Raw genomic sequence first — 27,472 nt, 5'->3', positions numbered from 1 at the left:
TAGTTAGGTGAGAGGTTGGCAGTCAAAACGTCTATGCAAACGTTAAAAACTCTACAGGATGTCTGGATCTTCATGCCAAACATTCACTTTAGCACGGGAATCAATGAGTTCAAATATTGAAATCAACTGTACATAATTCAACACAAGAGCTCATCGGTCTGATGTGATCCGATTTAAAACTGCCTGATATTGACAAAATGTTCAGTTCTCAGTTGTGCCTTTGGAGAATGAGAATATTTCATGTAGAAAAAGAGAGATTTTGCTCTTATTTTGAAATATTCACCTACATGTGAACCAAGTCGGGTGTTGTGGACATCAAGATCGACCTGATGTATTTTTTTTTTTTTAAAAGATGGCAACCGATTTAGTTGAGCGTTTTAAATGATTATGATTATTTTGTGACCGAAAGGAAACCTTTACGGGAAAGTCCCAAAGCTGCTACGGACCGTCCACTCAGACCTGTTATGTTCAAGGTCTGTTTAAACCTGAGGCAGGATTAAGTCAGAAGAATATATAGAAACACATTAAATGTTTACAAGTCATTTTTCAGCACATTATCTTACAAGATTATCTGAAGCGTTTTCTGACAAACATTACAACCTCTCTTTGTCGAACTTCAACACAAAATGCTGTCAAACGAGGAATTGTTGCATTTTTAGCACTTAATACTGTATTTGGTTATGAGGTGGATGCTTTTGGCAGCATACCCTTTAAAAAAAATCCGAAAATGCTCAAAAAATGTTAAAGTATGTTTCCGTACTGTGCCATAATCAAAGACAAACCTCTCTCCAGGTGAATAAGTACTTTGTTGTGAATCCTACATCCAGTGTGACCAAGCAGAGGTCCTTTAATGCTTTCAAGACACATGTTGCTCTTAGGCTAGCTTACCACGAGAAAATATTTGTCCAGACATAATTTATCTTCACTTTTTTTGCTAAAGTAAAAGCAGTTTTTCTAAAAAAATCATTTAAAACAGACATGTAGACAAGTTTATAGGTGAAAAGAGGCAAAAACATTACCTACCGTGGATGTTTACTGAACTTGGTCTCAACAGCCTTATCTCTTCCCACAGTTGATGTGACTGAAGCTTATTACTGAGGAGCTGTAAAGGAACTGTTAAAAGGTTATTTTACATGTTTATATGAACCGTAACAATGCAAATGTATGTGTAGAGTTGGAGGTTGCTCGTATATTTTGGTTGAATATCCTCATGAAAACACATCTTTGATTACATAAGCTTGATTAAAAGCTCTGCCAGTCCTACAAGCTACAGTATTTAATTTTAGCAATGTGGAAAGTCAGTTTTAATGTTGTAGATTGAAATTCAGTCAAAGCTCCATGAATAGAAAGAAATGAGCAGGTGTACGGATGATACGGTTGTCGGTGAAAGACATTATCTGTTTAGAAGCAGAGGTTTCTATGTTAAGTTTGTACTTTAGAGATAAATGGATTTCCTTGTTCTGGTCTTGTGGTAACATGTCGAGGGTTAATGAGTGACTGTAAACGAGGAAAGTAACATGGCAGCGTAAACTCATTATGTACCCTTCACAACTTGTCATTACTCTGCTCATATATATTTTATATTTATTTCATTGAATTGTGTAATTTTATTAAAAGCAAACAAACCTAAATTATTTTTTATTTTACATTCATTTATTTACATGTCTTCTCAATGAACTACCCTCATGTACAAATAAAATCTGTATTTGTTTCTGCTCTGATTTTAAAGTATGGTAAATTATTCCTATAAATAGGTCTGCTGTGTCTGTTTTTGTACTTTCAAATAAAGCTTTTCCCTCATCGAGAAGCGCAGATTCCCTCAGTTCAACAAATGCAAGTTTCGCAAGCAAACACAATTGTTTAATTTCGCCACACATGACTAAAACAAACTAGTCAACTATGAAGTATAGTTTTAAACATGACTTTGCACACAACTGTAAATTAGTTTCTGCTGTACCAGAAAGACAGCTATCATTGGCACAAGAGTGTATCAAAATGAAGACAACCTATGACTTGATATACAAAATTTGCCTCCAATAACTAATCTATTTAGACGGCTACATGTCTCCAATGTGACATAAACACAGATAACAAGTGGGAAAACAAAGTTGCTTAAATCACACAATTTTGTCTGCAGTGATCTTTTCCCTCCACACAGATTTTGGTTTGATCCGACTACATCTGAACTACATTCATTAAATACACGAAGATCTTACCAATTCATAATCCAAACATTAAATATAGAAAATATTGAAACACCACAATTAGATCAATCAAATTCTGTACATGTTATATAATCCCTTGAACATGGGATTATAACACAAACATAATGAAAAAAAGTTCTGCAAAAAGTGTTTACAATAGTGCAGAACTGCAAAAAGACTGATTGTCAGCGTCTGCTGAACGGCTGGCTAGTTGCACTGAATTACACTCTTTAGCATGCTGGGAAAATTAATGAGAATGATACAACTCCCACTTTGTAGGAGACGGTTTTGTCAAAATTGTCCATGCTACGGTAGATACAAAGGACCGGGAAGTGCTATCGTCTGCAGTTTGAAGTGCCTGCTCCAAAACGAATGTGTCTTTGAACGAAGCTTTCCATTTGTCAGGAAACCATGCACAGGAATGTTCAGCAAATACTTCAAACGAGCAGATGCGAGAGACGGTCCGTGAAGTGTCACTCCCAGCCATCGCTGGCTTCCCCACTTCCCACCTGGAGTCACGTATTAATCATCTCCTCTTTGGAACTGACAGAAATCAGAGGGAACGCACTTCAGACAGCCAGAGACGAGTACTGACATAATGACAGAAACTGAATCAGAATCAGGGACACTGCTGAACAACCAGCAGCTTGATTTACAGAAAATGCATAGCTCCAGACTTCTCTGGCAGAGAGCAGGTGACATGTCGTTTTCCCGTAATTGTTACAGCTGAGATGGAGATGGATCAGTGCTCTGGTCATTGAGCGATCAATTCGGAATAACCGATTTTCATTTCATCCTCTTCTCGGTGCTTAAATTATTCATTAAAACAGGACACAAGCAAGCACACAATCTTAAATACTGCAAACATGAAAATTAAACACCTGGATTCAATCCAGCTCTGTGCGAAATGCCATACAGCTGTTTCCACAGGGGGTCAGAGATAGGGGTGGCGAGGACACAAACACCTGGATCTTGCTGGAAAAAAGCCTAGAACTCATCATCAGAGGTAATCAGCATGATTTTATCCGACTTGCGGGAGCTCCTGTTGCCTGTGTTCGTTTTTCCGTTCACGCTGGGCTGGACCACCTCCTGCGTGGACTGCATGGTGTACTGCTGATAGGCCGGGGAGAAGTTGTGGATGGCGTCCTGCACCATGTCTCCTGGGTTTATGGTCTCCTTCAGCCCGCTGGAGATGCTCTGCATAGGAGGGATGTTCTCTGTGGGAACAAGGACATCGAAAGATTAACGATTACACAATCATGTCTAGATTACAATGCTACAGCTTGAAGAGCAAAAAAGGTTAATAAAAATAATTATTGACTTAAGTACACAATTAACAAATAATTACTAATGAATTAAGTAATTCAGGTGGCAAATTAATTGTCTATCAATGTATCGCCTACTTGTTTCAGCGCTACTATAAACTATCCAATGTGAGGCACGGTAGCAGTAATATTAAATAGCTAATTTAAACAGAGATTCACCAGATAGGCATAATTTATTTCTTTCATTGTGTTGTTTTTTTCAGGGTGCAGTGTATAAATGGACTGAACAGAATTCAGTCACAGCCACAGTCTCCTCTGATTGTCCCTTAGCACCCAGCTGTGAGCCAGGTTGAATTTACCCCAGAACTAAAAGGGTGTCCGAGGGAGAAAAAAAAGAGAGAGCCTGCAGCCTTCTGTTTCAGGGTCACTGACAGCGCTGTCTGGATCGACTTATGGAGGTGGCAAGGAGAAGGTGGAATAGGCGGGTGGGGGTGCAGGATGGTTGCGCATGTATTTCTGAGTTTCTTGTAAAGCCTGCTCCCTCCACAGGGCTGAAGCCGAGGAATTGGAAACCAGATATGTGGCAACGTCTGCCATCACCAGCAGACAGTATCAGTGTTAGTGGCAACAAGCCCAGCTATAGGGAGGGCTGAGGCTATCGAACAAAACACTAAAAAGAAAAATAATTATCAGCTGTCAAAAACCGGAGAAACATTATTATTATATTTTCACTGGACAGCAAAATGAATAATGGATTTCCGTCCACATGGCCAGGTAGAACAGGTAAGGGGTGAGGATGAAACCCAGTAATTTCATCCCATTATCTTCTTGATTAAAAAAATAAATGGTCGTATGACGTTGATACAGTAGTGTCTCAATTTTCACCATCGCTTCTGCATGTTAAGCAGCTCACGGGGACAAAGGGGGTTTCCTATAGCAGGAAAAAATGCCAAAATGATTGATATCGCTGCGGAAGGCTTTTCCCATGGCTTCCATTTGTCTTTTACTTGCGAGCAGCGCTGACGTCAAAGGGGTGCCGCTCGCTCCCTGTCTGTTAGGGACAGCTGCTTTGAATTTCTCTTCATCTTCCTCCATAATGCTTTACTGGTGACTGTCCTTTGGGCCATGAGTAGCGTTGTATGCCTTTAACATAATGAAAGCCCCTGCTGACATCCAACCTGACTGACTCACTGATAACAGCAGCACTCCATTAAGCACAGATTTTTAAATATGGAGACATCCACACTCGTGTAGCAGATGAAATAGAGTAAGATTTCACATTCAGTTCCTCTAATAGTCTGTCTGAGTGGGCTAAATGGTCACAAAAAGCACAGTGATATTACTGCTAACACTTTAAAGCCAGTTCTTATTCTGTAAGGAAGAAGGGAAATTAGCTTCTGAACATGACAACAACTTTTCAAGGCGAAGGCAAGAGGTAACGATCAGTGCTCTCACCTGGCACTTCATTCTTTTTCTCCTGGTACACGTCGCAGGTGAAGGCATATCGGAGGGCGATGGCAGCGAAAAACATTTCAATGCAGATGATGAAGTTCTGCCAGCCAGCTGCCACGGTGCCGGCGCCGACCTCTTGTCCGTCGATGAAGAGGGCGTTGGGTATGACGCCGCAGCGCTCCAGGATGGCGAGGACCATTCCTACAAAGATGCAACATCTTCATGAGCAACTTATAGTTTTATGTGATTGTACTGATACAAAAAAAGGAAGGGTAGAGGGGTGAACTTACCTTGCCAGAAGGACAAGAAGATGACCGATTTGATTGTGAGGAATTTGAGCACTGGCTCATACGGCCGGAGAAGGTCACTTGTTGCGAAGAAGAAGAGGAAGAGAGCGTAGAGAGAGAGGCTGACTGAGAAGTTGTAGATGATTGTGATGTACAGGTATCCTCCGTTTATGCTGTATAGAAACAGAGTAGGAAAAGCCACGGTTAGATATTTAGAAAAATGTACAACCATAAGATGTTTTCCACATGTGATTTGTTTATGTTTTCAGTCCATTTATTACTTTGGGCTGAATGACAAAGACCGGGAGACAGAGACAGAATACCCCAAAATTAAAAATACATGTTTTTGGAGAGATAAATATGTCTTGTGGTGCATTAGTATAAAAGGAAAAAAAATACATTCGAAAAACTCTATGGCAATGTCTCTTAATGACCTGGTTACTCATGATAAACCACATATTTTCTTTCAACTCGAAACTACACCTGGCAGCCGCATAACCGCACACCAGGAAGTGAGCATGTACTGTGTATGTGCCAAAGTTACAGCTTAGCCGATGAGGACGCCGTTAATGTTTACATCCTGCGCTATCACAAGCACGAGGGTCGAAAAACATTAATAGCTAACTAAGTGAGCTAGCCTCTTATCTGTGGTAATTGCACTCTTCCTTCTGCACGGCCATACGGAAAGAAAATACTTGTGAAACTTCTCACAACAGGGTCTGTGGATTATTTTGACCAGTCATGATTTCTGGAAAGAGACATCGCTGTTGAGTTTTTAAACTGTTTTTTTTTTTTTTTTTTGGTGCTCTCAGCACCACAAGCCAAGGGCCATCTAGTAACATTTTATTCGAGAGAAGACAGACAGCTCTACAGCAAATATCTTCAAAACTCTGCAACTCACACTGAAACAATCCAGATGGATAAAAAGCACCACAGGTAAGAGGAAAAGAATAGATTTTTGATGTTGGGGTGGAGTGTCCCTTTAAATAATGCAAGAACAGCTGGAAATTCAGCCTTTGTGTCCTCAGATTTGAAGCAGTTAATACAGCCTAATTGTACATGGCTGCCTTATTTCAGGATGCATCCGATAAACAGGCGGATTTGTCTACATTTCATTGTCAGGCTGACTTTCTACCCTCTTTGCATTCTGGAGAGCCTCCCTGAGGACTCAGCTGTGACTACACTAATTACTCCCATGCAGTATAGAGTGCACGGTTGGCTGAAAGCGTATAAGTAAACAATCTGTGAATCATCATGGTCTTGCTAGAGAGCTTAAAGAAAGACATGAAAAAAAAGACAGTCATTTCTGCCTGCTAATTTTGCTATTGAAGTATATGAAGAAATAAGCAGGAAAGGTTTAATCACGTCTGTCTTCTAGCTCGAGAGTAAGAGGGTGATTATGTCAAGCTGATTGGAAACTTCTGTCTCAAAGCCCTTGTTGAACTCTGAGATTCTTTTGAGTAGTTTGGAAACAAGTGTTGTCACAGCTGAATCTTCAGAACGAGACGCCGAGAAGAGTCAGGCAGAGTTTAAGGGCTGCAGATTTTTATAGCTTTTGATAACACGCAAAAGACAATTTTATTGAATGTATTACCCCCTCCATATTCTGTTGAGACCCTTATTGGCTCATATGGTACGAGTGAAAATACGCCAAAATTAGATTTGTCGGTCTGCAATTTATCCCCGTCTTTGTATCACTTGACATCTAAAGTAAAAGTATGAAGTGAAACAATGCATCTCCTTTTTATAACACTGCGCTTCCCTGTGTCTAACACACAATAAGAATTAAGCGTCTTCATTTCAGAACACTTACTACATTTCAGGAAAAGTTAATATAAAGCGATATAATTTCTTTAGTCCATATTTCAAAAAGCGCTTCTTCGCAATACCAACAATACTCAGGAGGCTGGGATTATGGCTTGGATAGTGACACAACTGGGACAACATGCAGTGAAGTACCTGTGCGCTCTCACAAGAAAGTTTCAACCCAGTACTTTCTGCTCGATAGTGAAACCTTTTAACTCGAAACATTTACATCTGCCGAGAGGTGATATAATTATCTCCATTTGCAAATTGTTTCCGCGCATAAACAGCAAAACAAGCCTGCTGGCGATGACATGGATGTGTATGATACATAAAGAATGAAATGGGAAAAGAAAGACATGTGGTGCTGCTCACTTAAAGTCTCCATCATGATATTTGCCAAAGGCCTGCAGGATGATGGTGATGACTGCCATGATGGGTTTGACAACGCAGAACTGGAGAGTCGCCTGGAGAACACATTATAATTCAGAATGAGACACCCAAAAATCAAGGACACCATGGAGAAGGAGGAGGATGAGGGATGATGAGGGACATCAGCATCTGCTTGTACACATTAACTGCTCACTGACCATGTCTCTGAATCACTTTCACCAGTGGGCATTTCTCACCATAACCATTACGGCCATACTTTTGATTTTTTTTCCACTCAACATATCAGGGAAAGGTCAAAATATCAACAGGGCGGTATATATTATTTTCGAGAGGAAGTGAATATTGTATCTACTATTGTTAAAACATGCAGGTGCTCTGAACAGATTGACTTACTAGAATCACTGCTTCATGACTCCTTATGGTGCAAACACCTGTACACTAACACAGATTGAATTTATACAGACTTTAGTAAGGCTTAGTTGTGTATTTCTTTAAATATTTAAATAGTAGGATGAATTGAGGAGTCTCGCAGCCTGAGGACAGAAGCTGCTCCATGGTCTGATGGTACGGCAACAGATACTTCTGTATTACCTGCCAGATGATGCAGATCTTAGATATCGTGGACTTAAATAATGGTTTATAAAATATGGGTTGTATACAGGGCTATTGACTTATATATTGGATTAGGCTTGGCTGAATTATAGAGGACTGTCTGGCCTTAAATACATAATTCCTGCTTTCTGCCCTGTAGGGGTATTTTTCTTTTTCGGTTGCACAGACATCATAATATATACTGTCTTGCAATATATTTACAGTACTCTATAAAACGTATACAGTGATAACCGTTCATTACCACAATAAGTTTTGTGCCCCAATGTCCAAGAAAAGCTGGGAAACCAAATACATTAGAAAACACACATAATTCATCCTTTGTTAAAGCTGTCTCTCCCTCAATTTCAGAAACTGAACCGTCCTGAAGCTGACGTCTCATTGCTGAAGTCGACAGGGATTGGCTGCGACGACAGAGGATGCAGGGGGATGTAGACCTGCATGCGATATAAGACTGGAGGACAGGTGTCCTCTGTGCTGTGAATTGAAGCCTGAACCAACCAATTTGACAGAGGCTGCTCTAAACTTCCATCACTGCTGCAGCACTTGAAAGCAACAGAGCAGGAGTGTTCGACTTGATTAGCCCGAGGGAGGCTTTTTAGAATGGCTGGAGTCGGTGGCGGGCTTCACAGAATGACATCAATAATCATTTATATTACTGATCTACTTTGAAGCTTTTGGTACGGACAGCCTTTGCGCGCCCCGCGCCTGTTCTGGTGCCAGCTCGGTGTCACTATTCTCAAAGCGAAGAATTTTGCCTGACACTTCCTGACAAGCTTGATATTCGAAACACAATGCACATTCACACTGCAGATGGATTATAAAGTCAACTGTGGTTTCTGCCACAAATTATTTTTGTTATTAACAGCATCCATGCATGCACAATCTATACAGAGCTAGTAATGAGCTTAAACACTAAGCTACATGTGTGTGTGCACTGCACAACACAAATGTAAGATAGGAGAATGTGTTCATTTTCATACTTTAGGCTATAATAACCGCTCTAATGCAAACTGATGCTTCAAAGGTTTATGTAAATTAAAGATAACATGCACATCTGTTATATTCATCACTTTGACTTATCCCATCTTGTGTTAGCAGCCTGCCAGCATTTTTCATTACAGCACTAAATAATGTTTAATCGTAAATTCACAGCTTGAAATGACCCGCAGCATTTTCTCTGTTATACAACTTCAGAGTTCACTGCATTCGTTCAATAGTGGCATCTAACGACATAACTGATTTCCAAATTTCTCCTGAGTCCTAATTACCAGCAACACCTCTCTGCTTTGTGTATTACAGCACAGAGCGTCACCGCTAAATCGATAACATTTTAACTATGACTTTACAGTAATGTTCGTCTTCCTCTGTGCTGCCGTCTGCTCTTGCATCTTTATTCTCTGAAAGGAAACTCTCGAGAGGCCTTCCTGATAAAACCTCTGCTCTACATCATTATTTTTTATTAACTGCTGGTGTATTATTGTTGCTGTTCTTCCCTTTAAATGGGAACAGGACAAACTAAACAAAATCATAATTAAAAAACACCCCTGCTGATGTTACAATTATTACATTTTGGCAGTGAAAGAACAGTAACACACAAACAAACTCACAATTCACACTCTGATGGCAGTCTTTTGTTTTGCACTTGCACATGTTTGGTAATGTTCTGGCTCTATACAGAACAACTAAATAAAACAGCACATAGGAACAATAAAAGTTTACTGTAAGATGAGTTGCTGCAGATGTTTCCTCATTACAGTTACAAACTAGAAAAGTGCAGATCTCTGCCGGAATTAAAGTCAAGATGGTGTGAAGATAACAAAAACTGCGATTTTTTTCATCTCATACGTTCCTAATTTTAGTGGATCATAACCTTTTATGTATGTTATCAACCTGCAGATGCTTCTACTGAAGATGACAAAGGAACAAATGTAGCCTGCAACAGACTAGATAAGCTTTGTTTTTACCCTAGCCGACTGCTGGAGTGCCTTTTGCTACATTGTCCTGAAGCAGTTGTTGATCATTTGCGGCTGTTACCAGCCAGTTGAAAATATAATATGGAACATTTAAGCATTAAAATGTATAAAAACAACTTAACCTTTGTTGTATATTTTGTTAAGTTGTGTACTTACAACTGTTAAATATCCATTACATATTTTTATCAAGTGTTTGATGGGTTAGGGTGCTCAATGGCTGAAATATCAATATCAGGAATATTTTACTCCTGAATATTGTTTAAGGCAATTAAGGGTTTCATTCGGTGACCTGTTGCTGTAACTTCCAAATCTTGCTTTGGTGCCAGACTGTGGTATTGACGTCTTTGGGCGATGCATGGAGAAACACACTAAAAATCCAATACATCTACAACGTGTGACTTCGGATGAAGAAATGCCTCCAGAAAATGAAAGAACACACTTCAGTAAGTAGAATAAAAACAGATTTTTTTTCCCCCCAAAATGATTGACAGGGCTGATAATATTGTTACCAAACAGGGCAGGTCTGACTGATTTCAGCTGATGAGATTGCACGTACACGGCACACAGGAGCCTTTCCCAAACAAAGTCAAGGACCAAACGTGTCGATAAAAGAAATCAGTGGTTATACTACTCTCTGAACTGTGTTCTTCCATTCTCTGAAGGCATTTCTTCATCAGAAGTCATCGACATAATGACCCTTCTTTCTTTTTTAGGTTCCTTGAAGAGAGAAAGGAAAGGCGGCGGCAAATGTGACAAAACAGTCATGTGAATAGATTTTCATAAGCTATGGTGGTTGTTTCATAATGAAAACAACGCCTCCCATGTTCCCCAGCTACTTATGTCTTTTGTTTTGTTTTGACTGAGAGACCAAGAGTGGCAGAAAATACATACAGTGCGTTTAAGAGGTGTGAGGAGTCAGCGGTTAACGGGGGCAAAACAAGCAACGGTCAATAAGATAAGAGTTTTTCAAAAATTGTGAATCGTCACAACCATGAGAGGTCCTTGACTATATGGTCATACATGTGCTCAAAATGATTACGCTGATGGGTCCAGTAGTATGTGAGATTAGCCACAGACAGACACAACATGGACATGCACACACAATACACCCGCATTTACATTATATTTGTGTTTTAGGACTTCATGGTGATTCACAGCTACGTTTACAGGGGGTAAGTAGAGCTCGTGTGATTGGCCATCGTTTAAGCTTGATTCAACTCGACCTGTTGATTCAGTTGTCCTCCTACTAATAATGCATTGTATGTATAATAGCAGTAATCTCAGCTGTAGCGCCTGGTTCATGCCACATGGACTCGTACTCATCCAGCCCAACAGCTGCCCATGGGGTCCACAGGATTACACGCCAGTTTCAGGAAAGTAAGACCCTAAAGTGTCCGACAACATGATAAAGGACTTAAAACTGAAAAGTCATAAAAACAGTTTCGGATGCAAGAGCAGCTAATCCTCTCACCTTATCTCCAACAGCCACCATAACTCCAGGCTTCTTTTCCATATCAGTGATTCATTTGTTAACCTCTCTTCTAATCACTCACTGAAGCTTCCACAAAATGTGCGACCAATTTTCATGTTTTTAAAAGCTTTCAATAAAACAAAACAAAAAGACATCAAGGCCTTTCTGATCATGACCTCAGACAGGGATCGATATATCCGAGTTATCCAGTTAGGATAAATCAGTATGTATGACAGCGGTTCATTATATTGTATACAGTTAGTCACTCGCTCTGTGGGAGTTGAACTGCAAAACAGCATTTAATAATTTTAAATGTTACGTTGAATGAGGATGACTCGTTTTAAAAGCTCGCTCGAGGCCATCACTTTCACTGCACTCAGTCCAGCAAACAACAAAACGTCTGGGAGCTTTAAGCACAATAACACAATGTAAAATGCTCTTTTTTAAATCTTCAATTGCCCTCACTAGAAGAAATATCCTTTGTCCAAGACGCCACGCCACCAGAGAGAACTCAAGGTTTTCATTTTGAGACACTTAACGAATCATTCCCGTCGAGGCACATCGAGTTTTTATCGCTCGTCGCTTATTAGAAAAAAATGCTCATTTCACCATGTATTTTGTTTTGAGGACGCAACTCTCAGTTCCAATTTTCAGTGTTAGACTGGGAGCTTGTGCATCATCCCGAGACACTTGGAGGGAGCTCTGCACTGACAGCTCATATCATCTCTCTGTGTTTATTATCAAGCTGCTTTCACCTGGCCTCAATTGCTTTTGTTTTTCTCTTTTTTTTAAGCAGTGGGATGTTATCCACTGAAACGCACACAGCCAATTATAACGGCTGTCATTTTTAAGCAGTCTGGAGATCTGGACAGAATGGTAATTTACAGCGCAGCGTTTTTTTTGGGGGGGGAGATGATTCAATGTATTCTAATTTTCAGTTTGTGAACATTTATTTCAGTGGTCCGAGGGAGCATCTCTGGAGTGCAGATAAGGGGATGATTGAAGCTCACCTGTTTGCAGAATCTTAAAAAGCCGATGGAGTAGCTGTTTCCAACCAGACAGCACGTACCGTACAGACAACTTGACCTGTGAAGACAATGGGACATGATGAGCTATACTGGCTAGACTCAACATCGTATATAATATATGACATAGAGATCATCCATACAAAGTATAAACAGATGTATGATGTAATCCACCAGCTATAAAATTAGGGCTTAGGACTGTTGGTCTTATGTTCTGCCATTTTACTGACAAACAAACAATTATAAAAATATAAAACAAACATTCAAAAGAAAATAATCATGAGATTAATCAATAATGTCAATAATTATTAGTAGCATTAGTCAACAGTACTGCTTTAGTTTGTTGCCTGTTGAATCAGCTATAATGGTACATTTACTGGGCGATGCTGTGTTTCACTGCAATGTATTCAAAAGCGTTCCTAAAACTCAGAAAACAAATTTATATGGTTAAATAAAGTCAGAAATTGTGTTAACTAGGAGTGTCACGATTTTCCAAATCCACAACTCAATTACATTTTTGGTTTCAACATGTTTTTCAGCACTGAAGGATAAGCCATTGTTGGACACTGGATTTGTAAAGATCAGCAGATCATTGGTTTTGTACCCTGACAACTGTCATTTTCAAATTATTCTATAAAAAGATGGACACATTGCACAACAGCAGCTCCACTTTATCCTGTTGGCTTTTTGCAGGTTAGAGTTCGGCAAGTTAAAATAAAAGTTCGACAAACAATGCCACCCTTTCAACAATTCAACAATAAACAACAAACAACAGAGGACAGAAATTCAGTTTGTTTCAAAATGCAGTTTCTCCAAGAGAAAGAGTCCAGAGAAAACCCTCTTCCCAAACAAATCAATAAAGGATCTTTCGCAATGTTATTATTTCTGTTTATCTCAGTTCTTCCCCCACAAGTAAACCCTCTTCCCAAACAAATCAATGAAGGATGTCAAAAATAAGCCCAACATCACACATTTGTCATTGGGAATACAGGTATTTGGTTGCATTAGTGCGAAACATAAATATTGCTGTTATTTACCGTCTCTATAGAACAATATGCGTAACATGAACACCGGGTCAAGCCGTCATATGAGACAGTGAGAAAGACTGACTCTGCTGTGGGACTGAGCCTGAAGGCAGCAGAGAGGAAGACTAGAAACTAAACTCAGTCACGTCCTAAATAACAGCTCAACTATAGATCACCTTCATCTGCCTCGTAACCCCAAGATGCTACTCAGAGCACTTTAAATGCTTTTTAGACTGTACAAAAGGCATTATCCCATTTTAAACAATTGCTCTAATTTGCCTGTCTTCTTCTTCTTTTAAAGTACAGATAGGCGACTCATGCCCAGACACACAATGACATCCTAATCACTTGCAAATAGCATGGATATTCAGTCAAACTGAATTTGAGAAACAAATTAAGATTTGCCTGCAGAGTGAATGAGTCCAAGCATTTGTTGTTCTCTGTGCTGCCTCCCATCGAACCTGTGTACATCGGAGGTGTGTTATTTAAGCACTTTACAATGAATGTAGTTTGATTAATGGGTACATGACACATTTACGCTGAATCTAATATTAATGTGCAGTATTAATTAGATTAGGAATAGAATTAATGTGCTGCCAAAATGCTGTGACCATGTGTCTAATGAGCTAAAATGTAGATTGCAAGCGTGGTAATGGAAAATATACACGAACTACGGCCAAATCTCAGTGTCCGACCCAACAGCTCTGAAACCTCATGGACATACAGCACCATACACTTTCCATGGTAACCCCACGTTTGACGTTGGGATTGGGTTTATGTGACAGTATGTACGACTTATTCTCTTCCTTCAATCGAGATTACACTTTCTGGAGACAATTTAAAATCATTGGCTGGAAACGTGGCGTTCCCATTGATTTGAGAAAGAAAATACTGGCTGTCTATGGAAATCCTAAAGGACGTGTTACAGCAAGGCAGAGGATTGATTTTTCAAAAACACGACGTAGAATTTATGCCTCATTTCCAATGGCTGTTGTTAAGCAATAACATCATTTATAAGGGCTCAACAGTGGAGTCTCCACTGTCTTAAGCAGCTGGCAAAGAGCGTCTGCCCTGTGGCTGAGTCAGCCATAAAACAAAGCCTATCTAAGGCTGGTCAAAAGCTCTGAGATAAAGCATGACAGTCACAGATTAACAAACGTAGTTGTTTATTGCCTTCCTTTTTTTCCATTGTGTCGTCAAACTAAATGCCAATCCGAGCAAGACGCACCTTTGTACCTTTTGCGATTATAACAATGCCCCATGAATGTATGTACTGCATGCTTCTTTAATAAAAATGCCACAACTGAATGGAGAATAGGAACGGCAGCACTCACTGTATGGACTTCCCTCGAATCTCTGACATGATTGCGCTCTCTCCTCCCAGATACTCAAAGGACAGGCTCAGGAAATTGTAAATGACAAACGCTGCAACAGAAACAAAAGAGTTACTTCATTAAAACCAGTGCCATACATGTTTTCATGGCATGATTATGACTGCAGAATTATTTCTCATCACCTTCAAGTTTAACTTCATTTTTAAAAGAAAAAAAGGTCAAGTCATTTTAGAGGAGAAAAACTTCCACATGATAAAAAATAATTAGTCCTACATTTTGGAACAATAAATGTTTCAGTTCTTACATTAAGAAGCTTCCAAGGGTTCTGTGTCTTGGAAATCCCTTCCTAATCCTTTGTTGCTATTTAAGGAGGGATTAAATGAAGCTAATGCAGATGGTGTCCAGTCAAGAGAAGGTTCATTATGTTTTAGCCGTAGCCGCTGGTGGTATTGCGGTCTCCCTGCTTTTCTGATGAGCTGCACTATCAATCAGCCACAAAATTGGCCTGCAAACTGGAAACTAATCTCCTGAATAATGTATTTCCTACTTTTCCCTTTCTCAAATTACTTGTAATCCATTTTGCATATGATTCACCTTTGCCATCAGTGAAGTGCTTTGGTCTTTAACCCTTAACACATTACTACATTAACTATGGTAAAGGTAATTAAAATAGAATCTACAGTACAGAGTTTATATAGTATTTAAATATTGAAAATTAACACAGAATTACACATTTTAGTTTAAAATATATTCTACCCGATCTTTCATTTGCAACACCAAAAACCAGAGCAGAAAACAAAGGATCCTCCTTAAATTACTTCTCTGGGAAATGCAACACCTCAAATAATGAGGTCTACCAACATGACAACAATGACTGGTGTGAAAAACTAGTTTGGGCAGTTCCTCGTCTTTCCTTTCCTGGCAGCCGTCTAAAATATGAGGACAGGGTAATAGACGTGGCTGTCTGGAAAGGATGTTATTTAAAGTGTGAGTGCTTGCGGTGCTTACCTTCGTAGCAGTCTCGAACGGAATCAAAGTAGACATAGTACTGGTCGTTGCTGATGAAGAGCAGGCTGAGCCAAGAATCAAAGGCATAAACTGGCACGATAAACAGGATGCGGATGATGTAGCGCTGCTCATTTGGGACAGTGTAGGATCGAAGGTGTGTATAGATCTAGAATGAAAATGCAGACAAAGCACATGAAAAACATTAGTTAACAAGAAAAATGCAAATTACCTCATCTTGGCAAGAATTGTTGCAGATTTCTTCAGTGGACTTCTTAATTAAATAACCAAGAAGCTGAATTTCTGCTCATGATGTCTGAGATTAAAATATAAATATATACAGTAGCCAACATTTGAAGATTCATTCACATATAGGCTATATTTCCCATAGGCACTGCCACGAAAACCACAAGCAGCTTTCACTAAAATATATGTCACAAAACAATGACTTTCAGAGCTTAAATAACATTATTGTTTAATCTACAGATTGTTGTTTTTGATTAATCAATCAATTTTCAAGATTAATCTTTTAGCCTATGCAATGTCAAAACAACTGTGTGAAATTCTCAACTTCCCAAAGCCTTCAAATGACTTCTGTTGTCCAGCCAACCGTCCGAAACCCAAAGACTCTCATTAATCATTAATGGAAAAGAGAAGCAGCAAAACCTCACATTTAGGAAGCTGGAGCCGGCAAAGGTTTGACATTTGCTTCAGAAAATGACTGAAAAGATGAATCGGTTATCAGAACAGTTGGGGATTAAGTTTAACTTATCGAGTAATGGTTGCAGCTCTAAAGTAAGTGTGTTGTTTTCCTATAACATAATCACTGAGGCAATATAAACCACGTGGGTGCGATCAACATACGTCAGCCCCTTGAGAGTCAACACAGAGCTATAAAACATGTTCTTTATCTGGACGACATTATTTATAGCTACACTTTATCTTGCACTACTCGCTGTGTATGCGTGTGTAAAGATCTGTCACTGTGAAATGCAGCAGCAGGATTGACGGGAATAAAAAAAGAGATCTCCAACTCTCATTTTAATGACCTTCCGAGACATTCCAGCTTCAAACTCACCGACCACACATTATGTTTTATAGCTTTAACCTCAGACCTATAATCAATAAATAAACCTTTTTCACAGAGCTGATAAAGTTCTTAACTTTTAGTTTTTAACACAAACAAATTCAACTCTGCCTCAATAAAGGTAATGTAGTGCAGGTGACAACATTTATTGGACCATACACAATTTATGGGAGACAACCTGATCGTCATTCTTTTCAGTAACACTGAGTCTTTAAAGGCAGGGCTTACTTTTTAGACAAAACTAACACTGGTTTAACATATTTTCACACCCATAAGCCTCATCCAAATGAGGAACTAAAGTCAGTATGAGTCCCTCGTGACATGTGCAATTTGCCACTGCAGACAGGCGGAGGTAAGGCCTGGGTTATCCGTCTGATCTTAAGCAAACACAGCACGGTATGATCTGTATGTCTACAGAGGGAGATATGCTTTCAACTGTGTAAGTAAAGTCCAGTTAAATCTCAGGTAATGCTTGCAGAGGAGTACAGGTTGGCCAATCTCACCAATATTAACAAAGCTATTGCAAAATGAAGCTATGTGGAAACTGTAGCCGTCTGGGATAACCTAGGGGTCTCTTCAGCTGAACAATTATCAGATTTAATAAGAAAAGCTGCCAAATTGTTCCTCCTCCGGTATTACTGTCCCTCTGTAGATGACTGCAGTCGTGCACAAAGAGCTCTTAAAATGTAGAGCCTATTAAACACCAAAGCATGTCAGGGAATAGTATTGTGATGGTATAATGAACAATGACTAATTCTTCATAAAAAAGACTGTTGAGTCAAGCTGGATGCTTATGACCCATTAGTCAACTAATTGAGTACGAGGGGGCAATCCAAGTAATCACACGAAGCTCAGGCCACTGCTGAGTAATAACTCACAAAAGAGAACAATAACAAAAGTCACTTCTTTGTGTAGTTCATATTCATGTCCCCAAGAGGTGTCACGATTCTCCAAATCCACAATTTAAATTTACTTTCAATATGAAAGATCACGATTTAATTTGATTTTTTTGATTTAATTCTTTTTTCAGCACCGACGACCATGCTTTTTTTAGACTCCCATCTGGGTTTGCAAAGACTTTGGTTTTTTGGAGGTGAGGATTAGATGAGTTCAAATAATATTCCCCAAAAATAACGATTCCAGAGTTCAACAAAAAAAAACAACCCCTTGGAGATTCAACAATAAACAACAAAAGACAGAAAATCAGTTCTGGAGGAGCGGGACGCCGATACGGCCTTTGAATCAATGACGGAAATTGAAAGCTTATTTCTTTCAATTAAGAATCCAAACTGTGACCAATCAATAAACTCATTGCTGAAAACATAGTCGATTAATTGACGAGTATAATCGGCAGCAAATTAACTATTCCAATAATCAATTGATTGTATAATCAACATTCTCTGGCTCAAGTTGCTCCAACGTGGTGACTTTCTTTGTCTAATGTTTTGTAAACTGACCCAGCCAACAGTTTAAAAGTTAAAGATATTCAAACAGGGATTGTGAAGACATCAGCCTGGGCTTTATGCAATTGTGATTTTTCACAACAAAATCGATTAAATGAGAAAATAATTACCATATTTATCTGTAATGAAATGTCTAACAATAAGAAATATTAAAGGTAAATCATATTTTTTTTTACTAATTGTACGCAAACTCAAAAGATGGTTACTGTATTTAATCCCTGTTTAGTTGACAGTGCTGTGAGAAATAGGAAGTGACTATTATTTTCATTTTAACTTATTAAAGATAATCCCTTTTTTGTGACTGTGATCACATTCCCTGAACCTGAAGATAATGTATTCAGATTGCTTGCTTTATTTGACCGACAGTCCAAAACCCAAAAATATCCATTTTTACAGTCAGATGTCAAAGAAAAGCAACAAATCGTTTGAGATGCAAATTTTCAAAATATTCACTTGAAAAGTGGCAACAACGATTAAGCGTTACTCAAAAAGTAAAAATGTTATATTTTTAAGACTTCCGTTTGTCAGAACATGCTAAACAACATCCAGAGTCTGCTCAATGCATTCAGCTTGATTAAATGCCCATTAGAGGCTGTTCATTAAAGCTTGATTACTGTGAGGATGTGAGTGAGATTCATTTGGTCATCTCCACATGTGAAGGCAAACACATGTCCTCTATTTGCCTGAAAAAACGACATCCTTCCTGACTCTGCGACGCTGACCTGACGGTAACATATAGTTGGTTGCTGAAAAATGTCCTCCAGCCCAAGTAAAGCTCATTCCTTCCCACAAAGTGATCGTACATAAGTTAGCTAAATGAGAGGGACATGTGCCAAACATGACGCAGACATGCAGCTTACGATAAGTGTAGCCTGCTGCTCTTAATCCCAAACACTTCAAGTTGCAGAGGGACCAATAAGCCCACCGAGGAAAAATGAGCCACACTCCAGTGATTACCCGTTGGAAAAGCGTTGGCGACTTTACAGCAAAGAGGATCTAAGGTCATTGTCTATCTGTGTTTAGTATTCAGAATGTGAGTTTAACAGTCTATAGCAATCCTCTGGAGCCGAGTCAGACGAAACACCACCGGCATCGCAACACTAGTCCTGCAGACCATTTTACTCCCTGTGTGACAGAAGGGATGCCAGTTGCAAACCTGCTCCCCTCTCCCTGCGGTACACTTGCTATTTATTTGTTCAATTAAAATGCCTTGCTGGCAAGTGCCTGGCCAAACAAGTGCTATATTAAAAAGATAGAAACCAATTTGCTGGATATTGAGTCACAAATCTCTCAACAAGGATTGTTTTTGGATCACAGGATGCAACATGCTTTTGCTCTGTGGGGATGTTCAAAAGCTTAGAAAATCTAGCAAAACAACAACAACTCTTTAATTAATTACACCACATAATACACACAGTTCAGACCATATGTGTGTTGAGATGCATATGATCCGGGGGCCTGAGGATGTTGGATGGATGCATATCCAATCTGGGAACCATTACAGCGGCACAGCATTAACACAACAGCAAACAAGAAAACAACACCCTCATCCTTTATGACGCTCTGAATGTTATCGCAATATCAATTGATTTCCCTGCTGATAATACACTGCACCCTGCCGCATTCTCGGCAAACGATAAAGCCATAATGATAAGCTATCATCTGAGCACAGTGGGTAACTCACCCACACAAGAGGAAACTCTCATTTACAGCAGCAACGAAATGCTTTGTGGGTAAAGGTGGGCCGTGTTGAGACCGTTATTCTTCCTAGAGAGAGCTGCGTGTGCATCCGCCGTCCTTTAATTGGCTAAGAGATTCGTCCATTTTAATCCGATAGTCACTTTTTTCCCACAATGCAGCAGGGGCAGTGCATGGAGAAGAATAATACCTACCTGGGAAGGAAGGAATACTTTACCCCTAGATAAGACAAAGTGTCACTGTGAGTACTGTAAGGTAATAATCCTTTATGGATATAAGAGCTTGTTTCTGTCCTCTGGCTAGGGAGGTGCAATTTGTCATTCTCTAACCACATCACTGGGTGTGCAACGCTTTGAAGCCGTATTACTCATAGTGCTGTGTGCTGCAGTGATTTCTTCCACTGTGGGTATTTAGAAATGCTTCCCTGTCTGGAGCTTCTGTGAAAATGAAACGTACTCACCTGGTGGCATGTTATGAGCAAGGCGGACCAGACAAATATTCCTGAGAGAGCCTGAGCGGGCAGAGTGTTCAGAAACATCTGGTCCTCTATGATTGACCCGTTCCCTGTTCGGATAATGGTCATGTTGGAGATGTCTGACTTGTCTGGGAGAATTGGTGCAGCCAGGTGGACAACAGAGTTATTTTCGGCTGATGAATCCATGTCTTGGAGAGAAATGTTCATCTGGAAGAGAAGACACAAAGAGTCAGTGTAGGTGACATGTAGGAACAACTCCCCTGTGGGTTTGATGCTGACTGGACAAACAAAACTTACATTTTATTTCACTAAACAATAGATTAAATAGAATATAGACTATTGTAAAGCAAAGTGGCAGACTGTCCTGCTGATGTTCAAAAGATCAGTGTCCTGATAAGCACCTTCCTTACCGTCAACAAACAGCTCACCTTGTGCCAGGCAGGGTGGAAGCAGCTTTGTCCCTTTAGACGTTATAGGATCAACATTGAGAATAACACCGCCTGTCGAAACAGCCGACCGACTTCATTCAGGCCTAAAAAACTCTTTACAAACGACGCATCGACTTCATTATAGACGGGCTCGACACACAGGACTTCCTCGTTTGAGACAGGTGCGACAGACGAAGGCAGGTCGAAGTCCGCACACACAGCGAGTAAAATAAAAATAAAAACTGAAATAAAACCTGTTAAAAGACACGACGGTACTGCGGCAGCCGGACGAAACCAGTCAAAGTCAAAGTTTCGGTGGAAGCGACGCGGATTTGAATATATACTTGAGCGACGAGTCGGAGGAGCAGCAGAGATAAACAGGTTCGGCACAGGTGAACGGGTCACGTGTCCTCTCTACGTCTGTCGTCATCACGTCGCCTGGAAGGATCATTCAAATGTGATTCACCTCTTCTGTCTTTATGCAAAACACTTCATTTTAAACTTCCTCCTATTTTTTCACTTTTTCTTTTAGAATTAAATTTACTACTTAAATCCTTCAATTTAATAAAAAACATCATAACTACAATTATAAAATCTTTGTCCCTGAAACCTCTTCCTGGTTATGTTCTTTATACTGGTCTATATATGTACCTCTATTTTTTTCGTTTTTATTTATTTATTTGTTGGCTAATCTTTCCTCTTTATGTCATGTATGTCCACCTTTATTAAGCCTTCACTTGATCTGAATGTGCTGCCTTTGGTTTTAGCCGAATTCTTTATATATTCTTCTTGTTCTCAATAATAAAAAAAAAATACATAAACAATAATAATAATTATTATATATGATAACTTATATTTATGGGATACTACAATCAAATAGAATTAATCATAAAATCAGAAATAACAGAAAATAAAGCATTAAGTCACTGGAAGAAGTAACTAAGTACATTTTGTCAAGTACTTTACTAAAGTAGAATTTTAAGGTACTTAGGTTCAGTACATTTTGATGCTAATACTTATCCTTAACTTCAATTTTTAAGTGACTTTTACTTGTAAAATAGTACTTCTATACTGTAATATTATTACTTTTCCTGAAGGTAAAAGATTTTTATTCTTCTTCCACCTCCGTTTAAACTTAAATCAACACATCACCGACAGTCAAACCTGGAATGGAAGGTATGCAGGTTATAATATAAATAAGTCAGGCTGTTTTTATAACCAAAGTCACACAAATGTTTCCAAATGAGTCCCATAAATTACAAATTAATTTATTACATTTTGCAGAATTAAACAATTCTGATGACGGTAATATTGTGTTGAATACCTAACAGCGATAGCACAGAATGTTGAAAATTATATTCAATTTCTCATAACTGATTTATTGAAATATTAGAGAAGGTCGAAGCCACATTTTCCAGTTTGATGGGAATATTTGTGATGCTTAAACTATGTAACCAGTGCTAACATATCCTCCCCTTCACTGGCTGAGATGATTGAGTTGTGTTTGTTTCAAAGAAAAAAAGGGCGAGATTTTGACCTGACCAGTTTTTATTTGCATTATCAAATACAAAAAATAACACAGTATTACAGATTACAAAAATACAGTTTCATACAGTGGTGACACATGGAGCAATTGGCCATCATTTTGCAAGGTATAACTTAGAGCTAACAGAGCACACTGGCTTGCAGTAAATCACCTTTTACAGCCAGATAAAGTCTAAAGTATGTTTTCCAGAAGACATTCCTTACTGTCTCAACAAATCAAAAGGATCAGATAAATGAAATTGTATTTATACATTTTGTCTTGAAGTTTGAGCCTCAGGGGATTTTTTTTATTATCACAGTTTGGCATTAAGAAAAGAGTAAAATCCTTTCAGTTCAAAAAGACACAGAAGAAAAAGGTGACATTTTGGGAATCCGGATGGCCTGTATGTCATCAAGCCTTCAGGCTTCATGTCCGTTTGGTTGACTCTCTACCAGACTTGACAACTTTTGATGATCTCTTTCATTTCTTTGATTGCATCTTTGGAGGAATCCTTAAGTGCCAGCCCCAGTAAGACCGGCCTGTTGCTGGCTTCTTGCGACACAAACGTTGCCAGGTTTTTGGCACAGACATGCGTCAGCGGCTGGAAACAGAGAGATGAAATCAGGCGTGAGATCATCAAATAAAGAAATGCTGGGAACCCTTTCAAAATGTGCAAAGGCCTGGCCTGTAAAACTTCTGATAAAATGAAGAATCTATCCTTTTCTTACACATGACCCCATTCCTTTCCTTTATGCTTGACATCATGCGCATCAATAATCTTCTATTCAACACAGAAACCATTTCTCACCCTTTAACTTTTTTTTTTCTTTAATTGCATAGCATATAATTGTCTTATAACTTCAAACATGGTGAAGTTTCACAGGTATCAGCTCACTCTCCAAATCATTTCACACTGTGAACCAGTCAGCCAGAATAAAATACTTTTCCTCTCACACACTGTGCTGTTGCCACTGCATTATGTGGTTAAGAGTTATAACTTGCCTTTACTGCCATGCAGCATTATTGATTGGGCCGTATTCCACACATATCATGAGAACAGTAATTTATTTTTGTGAAGTGCTACCAAAGCAGGCAGCGTTTGCACGACTTACAATGTGACTTGATTCTGTTTTAATGAAAGCTCTGATGTGGTTGGAGCAGGTTATCTGGCTGCTGTGTAATCCAGTAAACTTGACAATAACAGAGATGAAGACTCGGCTGTTGTCATAATGCTTAATTACATTACATAACTGTATTCAATCATAGTCCATCATCCAGTCTGTTTGATGGTGCTTTAATGCTGCACACACTGTAGAAGTATTGTATTTTTGAATGTGACAAGAAGAGTGAAAAGACAAACATTAATATAATCAATATCTCGCTTTATGAGACTGTATGCCGGTTAGAAAATGACTGCTAATACAGAGTTAAAATACCCAATCTGCCCTTTCACACCATGAAATGAGTTACCCTGTGTTGCAACAAAGTCTGCCTGATGTCCTGTGAACAAGTCTATTTCACACTGATACAATATTTATTTAAAGATATCATCCAGCGTACCTCGTCTTTGCCCAGCAGTACTTTGGTGGAGAACGTCGGCGTGCTGATATCATTAGATCTGGAGTCAGGCGTGACAGATATCAATGTCCCGATTTTGCCATACTGACTGAGGACCACGAATATGTAATTGCTGAACTCTGTGCAGACGACCTGTGTTGAAATCCCATTGACTTCTTTCTCCGTCTGTCTCGATCTGATAACGGGCTCAGAAGAAGACATTTTGTAAATCCTGGGGAAGAAAAAGAAACAGGAGATGGAACATGAGGATTATTTGTAGCGCTGCAGCTGTAGGGCATTTTCATTACTGACCTTTATTACTATTGTATTGATCAATGTGACAAATAATTATGTAAAATACAGGGGAAAAATGTCATTTCCACCATCAAAGCCAATGACTAGCACATATGACAAAGAAAAGCATCAACACTATTCATCTGGAAGCTTGAAAAGAATTTTTTTTTTTTTTTTTGTAAAATAATTTACTGTCAAACAACTGATTGATAATTATTTTCTTTCTAATCATTTGACAAGATAATTTACGCCGCTGAAATATTTATTTTCTCTAGCTAACAGTGGAAGTAATGACACGATAAATGAGTTTAATTCAAGATCATTTTCTGTTTTGTCATCTAACACCACATAAGTAATAAGCAAATGAACAACCTCTGCAGCTGTCAGCTGTCTAATGTTGAAGTTGTCTGTTGCATCTTTCAGATAAGACATAATCGTTGTTACAATAAAGATTTAACACATAACACCATGCTTATCTGCAAACAAACGTGGATATAATCTTTCTCAAATACGACAAAAAAGTTAGCTATGTGCTGACACAGCATGTTGTTAGGTCCCGAGTAAAGACAAGCAAACGCCAGAAGACTTTGAGAGTTGTGTCTTTCAGTCCACATCCCAAGATTTAACGTTATTATTGTGTAACTTTCCGGCTGGATACTGAAAGAAAAGCTCCAGACAGGTGATGCTCTGCTGCGGGGAAGTACTGACAAGCGGAGAGGCTAACGTTAGCTAAACCGCTACTGTTCGCTCCAGCGGTAATATTCACCGTTGACGTTACAATTAGCAGATTATTAAGCGTCTGCGTAGAATAAAACAACCTTCCTCACCCTGCTTCTTTGTCCACGCACAGTGTAAAACCTTCCCCTGCACCGAGACTCTTCACTTCCAGTAACTTTACAGGCGCTCTGTCATTCAGCCTCCACCGCAAACAAACGTGCTTCACCGAGTTGAGCGTCTGCGCAGCTCTCTTTGCGTGATGACGTCAGTGAAGACGCGCCTGACTTCCGGGTTTGTTTCTGGCTCTGGTCTGTTTCTTTACAAGCCAACACAAGATTTAATCATTTTTTATCCTCATACATCCGTGATTGTTTCACAATGAAAGGCTGAACAGTAATAGGCTATGTGTTATTGAATGAAATTATGTTAAATCTGACTTTTGGATTTGATTTGATTTCCTGTCATATTTGATATAGCCTTTGTGATGTGGTTATCCATTTGTGTGATTTTGTCACTCACAATTGCTTATTTATAACGTCTAATTGGATGAAATTGAATAAAAAAACAGAGAAAACAAAGTTAAACTTTGAAAATGCTCAGTGTTTTTCATTCCTTCCCCTTAAATTATAATGATAATAAATAAATGATGAGACATATATCGTCCTCTTGATACTCGTTAGCCTCCTGAAATAATAGCAGCAATTGTTACCATTAATATTTTAATGATTTTGAAAATGCTGCACAAATTTGTGTGAAGAATGAAACGTTTCAGTCCATGGGGAACCTGCAGCAGAGTGGATGAATAGTATCTCAGAACAAAAGATGTCATGAGGGTCTGAAGGTTTGAGTTGAGAAAAAAACAGTGAAACAATCCCTTAAGGTTCTTTTGTCCTCAGCTTTGACCTCCTTACATTTCACCACAAATTTACAGTAAGTGTAGTTGAATTTTCTGTTTTTACCTAAAGCTTACCAGAGACTTGAAGAACACATTCAAGTGTCTTTCTCTTTGTTTTTTCTCAAAAATATTCAAGGTTCCAGCATTGTTCACAAAGCATGCTTGTACTTAATCTGCATTGTCACTTTCCCAAATGACTCTGATGAACTGAGGATGATTAAAATAAACTTTCCAGTATTACCACGAGTGAATTTCTTTGAGTTTGAAAGTAAGCCGATCTTCTGCCCTGCTACATTTCAATCAATATTAAGTAACAGAAACAACTCTTCCAAAGCAAGAAGCCACAGAAGCAAGAGGCTTTTAATTAAGTGTAAATGGAGCTTTAATTTTAGTAGCAGATAAACCCTTACTTTTTTATTTCTATGCTATGGCACAAGGGAAAAACAATGAATAGTAGGCACAAGTATTTTTCTTGAGAATGGAGTTTAAGTAGTCCATGAATCACTGCTTTAAGAGCCTCGTGTTAGAGCTACATTCACATGCTATAGGCTATACAAGGAGAGTTTAGCAGGACTTGGACTTTGGCTAGAGATTGGCCATCTACAGCAGTCTCATCTGCTTTTACAGCTGCAGGAGAGGTGAGCAAATTCAAGAATTCTCACTGTTAACAAAAGTGCTTGCATGACAGTTTTTTTTTTTCAGGTGGATGTGAGGCTCCACTGAAGTCTGCAAGTGCTGCATCAGGCTGATCCAAAAGGAGCCATCCCTATGAACATGACACATCCACAATGTCAAATAGAGCGGGCTCAGCGGAATTGGTATGCACTCTGAGTAGGCAGCAGTAGGTATGAAATTGGTTGGACCGCTCCCTATACTCCCTGGCTGACCATCTGTGTCCTTGACTGATCATTTTGATCTAAACAAAACTGTAATGCAAATATCAATATACAATATCTCACCATTGCTTATAATGTAGTGCAATTCACAGTCATACCAGCTAGAGTCAAGGAGGAAAGATGGGGAAATGTTTGAAAGCAAAGAATAAAACTACGTTCAAAACTGACAGTCCAAATTCTACACAAAAATCAATATTAAGGGAGCACAAGTTCAGACTGTTTATACAAAGCAGGCTCAAATTAATCCATCACTGAGTGTCATCTTTCTCATGTCTTGAAAAATGTCTCACAGCCAACAGGGGGTTTTATTTTCACATTCTTAGAAAGTGTTTTTGTTTTGGTCTGTCATTCCTCACACAGTAAGACGACACCTCTGCTGGAACAATCCACGCTCTTCTCTTTAATTAAAGGTCACAATGTAGATGGTTGCGTTTCAAAGGTGAACTTTCAGAGTTCTGAAAACGACAAAGGGTAAGGCAGAAAACATGTTCATGTTTTGTCAACATGTCAACTTGCAATAAATAAAAAATGTTTTTGAAAGTCGCCCACAGCAGGTGACTTAATATTTAGTGAATGATGACCAGGGGT

At 39.0% G+C, this 27,472-nt stretch overlaps 2 protein-coding genes across 3 annotated transcripts; both read right to left on the bottom strand.

The window, feature by feature from the left end:
* Nucleotides 1–1,838: 1,838 nt before the first annotated feature.
* On the bottom strand, nt 1,839–21,387 carry tmem184a (transmembrane protein 184a). Of its 2 annotated transcripts, none has more exons than XM_084371138.1 (9): nt 20,983–21,387; nt 20,558–20,779; nt 15,853–16,018; nt 14,845–14,935; nt 12,471–12,546; nt 7,387–7,478; nt 5,212–5,381; nt 4,925–5,122; nt 1,839–3,421 (listed from the first exon to the last, which is right to left on the bottom strand). In XM_084371138.1, the coding sequence occupies exons 2-9, from the start codon at nt 20,777–20,779 to the stop codon at nt 3,192–3,194; spliced, it is 1,245 nt and encodes a 414-aa protein (XP_084227264.1). In that variant the 5' UTR covers nt 20,983–21,387; the 3' UTR covers nt 1,839–3,191. The 2 variants fall into 2 exon arrangements, with proteins under 2 accessions (XP_084227264.1, XP_084227265.1); XM_084371139.1 differs by having other exon boundaries at nt 21,001–21,387.
* Nucleotides 21,388–22,516: 1,129 nt separating this feature from the next.
* psmg3 (proteasome (prosome, macropain) assembly chaperone 3) lies at nt 22,517–25,343 on the bottom strand. The gene is made up of 3 exons (XM_084371218.1): nt 25,204–25,343; nt 24,086–24,314; nt 22,517–23,126 (listed from the first exon to the last, which is right to left on the bottom strand). The coding sequence occupies exons 2-3, from the start codon at nt 24,302–24,304 to the stop codon at nt 22,974–22,976; spliced, it is 372 nt and encodes a 123-aa protein (XP_084227344.1). The 5' UTR covers nt 24,305–24,314; nt 25,204–25,343; the 3' UTR covers nt 22,517–22,973.
* Between the last annotated feature and the right edge of the window lie 2,129 nt (nt 25,344–27,472).

Source organism: Pagrus pagrus, assembly GCF_965226575.1.
Source record: "Pagrus pagrus genome assembly, chromosome: 13".
NCBI classification, from domain to species: domain Eukaryota; kingdom Metazoa; phylum Chordata; class Actinopteri; order Spariformes; family Sparidae; genus Pagrus; species Pagrus pagrus.
This window is presented reverse-complemented; position numbering and strand designations above follow the sequence as displayed.

Coding starts and splice junctions, on each gene's coding strand:
- psmg3 (XM_084371218.1), bottom strand. CDS start 24,304: ATGTCTTCTTCTGAGCCCGTTATCAGATCGAGACAGACGGAGAAAGAA. Junction 23,127..24,085: donor TACTGCTGGGCAAAGACGAG/GTACGCTGGATG, acceptor CTCTGTTTCCAG/CCGCTGACGCATGTCTGTGC.
- tmem184a (XM_084371138.1), bottom strand. CDS start 20,779: ATGAACATTTCTCTCCAAGACATGGATTCATCAGCCGAAAATAACTCT. Junction 7,479..12,470: donor TTTTAAGATTCTGCAAACAG/GTGAGCTTCAAT, acceptor TGTGTTCTCCAG/GCGACTCTCCAGTTCTGCGT. Junction 3,422..4,924: donor GAAAAAGAATGAAGTGCCAG/GTGAGAGCACTG, acceptor TTGTTCCCACAG/AGAACATCCCTCCTATGCAG.